The sequence below is a fragment of the Sapajus apella genome, unplaced genomic scaffold (assembly GCF_009761245.1).
Source record: "Sapajus apella isolate SASKATOON/1434 unplaced genomic scaffold, GSC_monkey_1.0 scaffold95, whole genome shotgun sequence".
Classification (NCBI taxonomy): Eukaryota; Metazoa; Chordata; class Mammalia; order Primates; family Cebidae; genus Sapajus; species Sapajus apella.
Window position 1 is genome coordinate 1,211,413 of NW_022437035.1, and position 7,447 is coordinate 1,218,859.

Consider the following 7,447-nt stretch of genomic DNA (forward strand, 5'->3'; position numbering starts at 1 on the left):
GGGGCGGGGGCGGAGCCTCAAGGGGCCAGGTGAAGGCGGAACTGGCGTGGTCAAACAGCCCATCAGCCTCTATCCTGCTCCGTGCGGGGGCGGGGCTCTATTATCTATATTTCTGCCCACAGCTGCCTGTGACTTAGGTATGCTGTAAGGCAATATAGGCTTCCTCTACTATGCTTATTACACCCGTGAGCTCTCCCTGTAGCCTTTAACCTCCATATTTCTATCAACAATCTGTGCAAAGCAATCTATGTTTTCTCTATCATGGGCCTCAAAATTCTTCCGGCCTCTACACATCACCCAAATTTAGAGCTACTTCCACATTTTTAAGACTGTTACTTGATTGATTGAGACAGGATCTCACACTGTCGCCCTGGCTGGAGTGCAGTGTCACGATCACAAGTCGCTGCAGCCTAGACTTCCTGGGCTCTAGAGATCCTCCCACCTCTCGGTCCTGAGTAGCTGAGACTACAGGCATGTGCTAAAACGCCCAGCTTTTTTTTTTTTTTTTTTTTTTTTGATACCGAGTCTTGCTCTTTCGCCAGGCGGGAGTGCAGAGGCGCAATCTCGGCTCTTTGCAAACTCCGCCTCCCGGGTTCTAGCTATTCCTATTCCCCCGCTTCAGCCTCCCAAGTAGCTGGGACTACAGGTGCGCCACCACGCCCGGCTAACATATTTTAGTAAAGACGAGGTTCCACCATGTCCAGGATGGTCTCTCTCTCCTGACCTTGTGATCGGCCCACCTTGGCCTCCCAAAGTGCTGGGATTACAGGCGTGAGCCACCACACCTGGTAAATTTTTGTATTTTTAGTAAAGATGGGTTTTTGCCATGTTGCCTAGGGTGATCTCGAACTCCCGGGCTCAAGTGATCCGCCCACCTTGGGCTCCCAAAGTGTTGGAATTACAGGCACTAGCCACTGTGCCCAGCCTAGATTTTCCTTTTTTATAGCAGCACCCTGCTTCCTGGCACCTGCTTCCTCATCACCAGATGGGGCTTTCTGCGCCCATTTCCCCTGGCTACTGTAACAAATCACCACAACCTTGGTAGCTTAAAACAACATAAATCGGCCGGGCGCTGTGGCTCAAGCCTGTAATCCCAGCACTTTGGGAGGCCGAGGCGGGTGGATCACGAGGTCAAGAGATCGAGACCATCCTCGTCAACATGGTGAAACCCCGTCTCTACTAAAAATACAAAAAAAAATTAGCTGGGCATGGTGGCACGTGCCTGTAATCCCAGCTACTCAGGAGGCTTAGGCAGGAGAATTGCCTGAACCCAGGAGGCGGAGGTTGCGGTGAGCCGAGATCGCGCCATTGCACTCCAGCCTGGGTAACAAGAGCGAAACTCCGTCTCAAAAAAAAAAAAAAAACAAACCATAAATCTATTCTCTTATAGTTACAGTTCTGGAGACCAGAAATTTAAAATCTATTTCACCGGGCCAAAACCCAGGTGCCGGCAGGGCTGCACACTCTCCAGAGGCTCTGAGGGGGAACTGGTTTTCTTGCTTTTTCCACCTTTTGGAGCGGCATGTCTTGGGTCATAGAGTCCCATCTTGCATCTTCAAAGCTCACAGTGAAACCTCTTCAAATCTCTCTCAGCTTCCATTTTCTTCTGCCTTCTGTGTCATATCTCCCTCTGTCTTCTCTTACACAGACATTTGTGATTGTATTTAGGGCTCACTCAGATAATCCAAGACAATGCCTCCCTCTCTACATTCTTAATCACTTCTGCAAAGTCCTTTTTGCCACAGAAGGTAACATTCACAGGTTCCAGAGATCAGGACTTGGATATCCTTATGGGTCATTATTCAGCCTACCACAGGAAGGAAAGAGAAGATGCTGCCGTGCTATGATTTGAATGGGTCCCCCACAGGCATGTGTTGGAAATGTAATCCCCAGGGCAACAGTCTTGGGAGGGGAGGCCTAATGACAGGTGTTTATCTCATGAGGCCTCCACCCTTATGAATGGATTGATGTGAATTATAAAAGGACTTGAGGCTGTGAGTTCAACCTCTTGCTCTCTCTTTACCTTTTCACCATGGAATGATGCAGCAAGAAAGCTCTGGCCAGACGCTGGCCCCTCAATCTTGGACTTTCCAGCCTTCAGAACCATGAGCCAACACATTTCCACTTCTTATAAATTACCACCAGGTGGGGTGGGAGGGGGAAGGAAAAATAAAATAAATTACCACCAGGTGTGGTGGGGGCTCACACCTGTAATCCCAGCACTTTGGGAGGCCAAGACAGGCAGATCACCTGAGGTCAGGAGTTCTAGACCAGCTGGCCAACATGGTGAAACCCCGTCTCTACTAAAAATACAATCAGCTGGACATGGTGGCTCACACCTGTAATCCCAGCTACTCAGGAGACTGAGGCAGGAGAATCGCTTAAACCCAGGAGGTGGAGGTTGCAGTGAGCCGAGATGGTGCCACTACACTCTGGCCTGGATGATGAAATGAGAGTACATCTCAATAACCTAGTTGGTGGTATTCGGTTACAGCAGCACAAAACAGACTAAGACACTCTGCTCATATTAGGGGAGTTCCTGTGCCTTTGATGAGTTTCTATTGGAGTGCCTGCCACTGCCTACTTCCCTCTTCAACCACCAACCTCAGCAAAGGCTTGTGGTTGCCGCATCACCTCCCCTGCCACATCCCGTCTTTGGATTTAAGCATTCAGATTTTAGCACTGCCTTCATTTGGCCCTTCCCTCCTCATTTAGGCTTAGTTGAGGCTGTTCCTTCTTCCCTACTCTTTCTGGAGGTGGGAGAACAGCCAACGGTCAGCCACAGGACACTGCCCCGGGCTGCTGGCTTCAGGATTTTCTGGAGTTTGGAGGCCCAGGGCCAAGCTGCAGGGAGTTAGGGGCAAGAGAGTGATGGCCACAGCCTGGAAATGATGCCTTCAACCAGCAAATGAGCAGAAGGAAACATGTTAGTGGTTAAAAGGGGAGAGATTTTTGACAGGAGTCAAGCAGGTTTTTATGTGGGAGAAGAAGCCAGAAGAGGGGAAGAGGTTGAAGGTGGAGGAGAGAGGAGCTAAGTGGCCAAGTGAGGTCCTTGCTGAGGATGGAGGTGACTCTGAGACCAGGGGAGATGCACAAGCAGGCACCTGAGCCTGGGGGAGGGAGGCCAGGGGAGCACAGAGGCCCATCCGCCCATGAGCCAGGTCTGACCCTGTGGGTAGGAGGGGGCAGCCAGCCCAGGGGAAGCCTGGCCTTTGGAACCTGCAGTGAATGAGGTCAGGAAACTGTCAGGCTCTTCTGGGATCCAACTAGGTTAACTCTTTCATCTCCTTTCCTGGATGCAAATTTCTTCCTGGATTTTTACTCTACTCTTCCAGCTTTCCCCCATACTAGCTCATACGAGCTGAATCCTCAGCCCGCCAGGCCTTCTCAGGCTTTTCCTGGAACTTCCTTGTGTTTTTCAGATAGAAACTCAATGCCAATTGGCTTAGTAAAAAAAAAAAAAAAATTGGGGTGGGAGGTGGGTGGGTGGGGAGATTTCTCAGAAAACTTCTCCAGTCATGGGAGAGTAGGGGTGTAGAGGCCACCAAGAGAACTGGAATCAGAACCTGTTCTGTCTCCCCCACACTTCCCCTTTCCTTTCCCCTCCCCGTTCCTTCCCTCCCACCCTCCCTCCCTTCTTTCTTTGAGACTGGATCTCTTTCTCCCCACATTTTTTTCTTTTCTTTCTCTGTCTCTTTCTTGACATGGCATCTTGCTCTGCCACCCAGCCTGGAGTGCAGTGGCATGATCATGGCTCACTGCAACCTCCAAGTCCTGTGCACCAGCAGTCATTCCACTTCAGCCTCTGGAGTGCCTGAGACTACAGGTGCACCCCACCATACCCCATTAATTAAAAACAAAAAAGAAACCAAAAAAACCACCAAAACTTTGGGCCCGGCACGGTGGCTCATGGCTATAATCCCAGCCCTGTGGGAGGCCAAGGTGGGCTGATCGCATGAGCCCAGGAGTTCCAGAGCCGCCTGGGCAACATGGTGAAACGTCTCTACAGAAAATACAAAAATTAGCCGGGCACAGTGGCGCATGCCTGCAGTCCCAGCTACTCAAGAGACTGAGGTGGAAGGATCACTTGAGCCCTGGAAATGAAGGCTGCAGTAAGCCAAGATCACATCACTGTGCTCCAGCCTGGGCAACAGAGCCAGACTGTCTCAAAAACAAAAAAGAGAGAGAGAGATAGAGACAGAGACAGCAAGGCAAGGTCTCACCATGTTGCCCAAGCTGATCTCCAACTCCTGGCCTGAAGTGATCCTCCTGTCTCAGCCTCCTGAGCTGAGCAGCTGGGATTGCAGGTGTGGGCCACCAGCCTGGCTATCACTGTCTTTCTCTGAGTCAGCTTTTCTCTCTCAGACTAGCCTACTCGGTCAACTCACGAAATGCCACTACAGGTGGGCCCCAGCTCCCACTTACCTCCCCGTAGGGAGCTCCTCTGTCGAGTTCCAATTTCAAAACTCCCAAGGAAGCATTCTGGTTGGCTCGCTTGAGGCACTGGCCAGAGGGATGGGATACTCTGAAAGATTCAGCCAGGGTCCCAGGCCCAGCCGTGGCCCATCACTGCGCCCCCTGGTGAGATGCCAGGGCCGGGATCCAGGGAGAGGAAAGGAGGTTCCCACAAAGTAGTCATTCCTGCCCCCTGCGGCTGTGGCGCCCTCCCCATCCTGGGCACTAAGGGAGCTCCTGCTGTCTGGCAGCAGCTGCTCTGCAGGACACAGTCTGTCACATCCCGCTGGATGAAACTCTAAGATCCCTTGTAGAGGATCCCATTCCCTCCCTTCCTCCCTCCTGCTGCCTTGCAGCTTGGAGAAACAAAGCTCTAAAAGAACCCTCCGATGTCCCTGCACTGGGGCCTTTGTAGGATGGCAGGGCCCCGTCGTTTCTGGGTCTGGGCGAGGCCTGAAACCAGGTAGGGTCTATGGCACTGGGCCCCCGAAAAGCAACACGTGGCCCTGGCTCATACCCCATGGGCAGGGAGGGGAAAGGAGGGGGACCTGGGGAGCACAAACAGCTTGGGGTGTGTCCGGGATGAGCAGGGGCTGACACAGCCTGTCCAAGAACCTCTTGTCTTCATCCTGTTCTGAGCCCCAGTGCCCCTCCACTCCCAGACTGAAGGGTATTGGAAAAGAGGAGAAGGGGACATTTTTCCAGTGTTGTACAGAGTAGGTTCAATAAATGCAAGCTGAAGAGCCTCTACTGACTTCTCTCAGACTACCCCAATCTGCCCAGGCCAGGACTGGAGGCCAATGCCATGGCCCGAAGGCACAGCTCCTGGTGAGGTCCAGCCACCAGGCAGGAAGAGAACACGAGGTCAGCTAGCTGCAGAAATGATGGCGGGGGACCTGTCAGAGGAGGGCGGAAGATGTGCTTCCCCTCCTGATCCCTGAACGATGCGCATGGACATGCAAGGCACTCCATTGAGCATCCACTGTGTGCTGGCCCCATGCAGGGTTCCAGGGGTCCCGGGAGTCTTTTCTGAGCTGCACTGCCTCGCACACGTCACTTGACCATTCTGACCTTGAGTTTTCTCTTGTGCTAAAGAGCTAACAAGAGTCTCTACCTCACAGGGCGGCTGCTGGGGTATCACAGAGATGAGGTTCTCAAAATGTAAAGCAGAAGGTCCAGCCAAGAGTTGGTGCCCACGACAACAAAGACAAGAGACTCAGGGGAGGAGGGGTGGTGCCGAGGAGCTAGATGGAGGCTGTGGCTGGAGGACAGTCCTTCAAATGCAGAGAAGCCCCTGGGCCCCACTGGGGGTAAAGGCACTGGCACTGCCACTGCCCACTCATTCCCAGCTCAGCCATCCTGATTTACCTGAGCTGTAAGTACCAGACAGTGGACCACCGATATCTGTCTGACCTGCAGGCTCGTGCCCGTGTTCATGAGTATCTGGGCTGGCACGCCACTGCGTCTGTGGCACCTTTGGTGTACTCCTGTGGACCTGGGTGAGGCGAGCCATGTGGAGAGTGCTTGGCCATCAGAGAATAGCTGGGAGTAGACAGGGGCCACAGACTGACCCACTCTCTGGCCCCGTCAGGTGCTGGGGCCATTCACTGGGGTCCAGGTGCCCAAGGAGAAGGTGGAACACAACAGGTGGATTACACACTGCAGTGGCTAGAGGACAAGTTCCTGGGGGACAGGGCCTTCCTTGCTGGCCAGCAGGTGATGCTGGCTGATCTCATGGCGCTGGAGGAGCTGATGCAGGTGTGAGCTCAGCCTGTGGGCAGTGTCCCTCTTTGTGCCACACCGATGAGGCAGACAGAAACGCTGAGGCCTAGAGAAAACCAGGACTTTCCCAGAATCATAGAGCAAGTCTCTGAATGATCTGGGGCCAGAACCCTGAGCTTCCACCTCCTGCCTGGGTGTAGGGTCTCGCCTTGGCTGCTCTGGGGCCCTAAGGATGACCACACTACCTGGGCCCCTGTGGTCCATTCACATGCGGGCTGGGGAATGGACCATGTGTCTGATACTTTTGCCTATGCTTTCGGCATTCGGGCCTTAGCGCCCCCACAACTTTCCCATCCTTGTCCCTGTAGCCGGTGGCTGTCGGCTATGAACTGTTTGAGGGACAGCCACGACTGGCAGCATGGCGTGGATGAGTGGAGGCTTTCCTGGGTGCCGAACTGTGCCAGGAGGCCCACAGCCTCATCTTGAGCATCCTGGAAAAGGAGGCCAAAAAAACCCTCCCAACACCCCCAGCAGAGGCCTATCCGACTATGCTGCTTCAAACTGCCAGGATTCCCTGAAGGGTCTGGGATAGGGGCCAGATCAGCACTGGGGATTAATTCTGTTTCTTACTTGCCTCTTTTTATCTTTCCATCTTGCGTCAGTTCCTTGTCTCCAGCTTCCGGTGAAGCTCTGCACAGGCAGGACACTCAGTGTCCTTGGCAGTGCTGCCACTCCTCAAATGCAGCATACATAACCAATAGGAGACTAAATCTGCAATATATAAAGAGCTCCTACAAATCAACAACATGAAGAAAGCAATCAAAAATTGGCAAATGTCATCAGTGTTTTAAATAAAATAAAGATTCCGAACACTTTGAATAGGGAACCAAAAGTTATTGGTTTTATTAGAGTGAAAGTATGTGCTAGTAATCTGCATCATGGTTAACCAAAGTAACGTCACAGATAACAAGTAAACACAACTGTATCACCGGGGCAACAAAAAATTAAATAAGTAACCAATTCGAATTGCAAACTATTAAAGGATACAGGCAATGTTTCACAGGACACAGCAACAGTCTTTGAAGTCTAGGAGGCTTAAAAGATACCTTTTAACAAACGTTCCTACCTTCTAGGACAGTTTTGTAATAACAGCAAACAGTAGGATTATACCTTGTCACACAGGCCTCCACATATATCCATGGGATGGACCCCACCACAATTATTTTAACAGAGAACTTAACACACAGAATTGGTAACCAGGCATTAGAGA

General features: G+C 52.0%; 1 protein-coding gene across 1 annotated transcript in view; it reads left to right on the forward strand.

Moving 5' to 3' along the window:
- GSTT2B (glutathione S-transferase theta 2B) overlaps nucleotides 1-7,061 on the forward strand; it is a 17,665-nt gene extending 10,604 nt beyond the window's left edge. The window contains 5 exon segments of the mRNA XM_032256599.1: nucleotides 5,810-5,911; nucleotides 5,914-5,954; nucleotides 6,047-6,101; nucleotides 6,104-6,213; nucleotides 6,546-7,061. Of these exon segments, the coding sequence (XP_032112490.1) occupies nucleotides 5,810-5,911; nucleotides 5,914-5,954; nucleotides 6,047-6,101; nucleotides 6,104-6,213; nucleotides 6,546-6,755 (518 nt within the window). The 3' untranslated portion in view covers nucleotides 6,756-7,061.
- The last annotated feature ends 386 nt before the right edge of the window (nucleotides 7,062-7,447 follow it).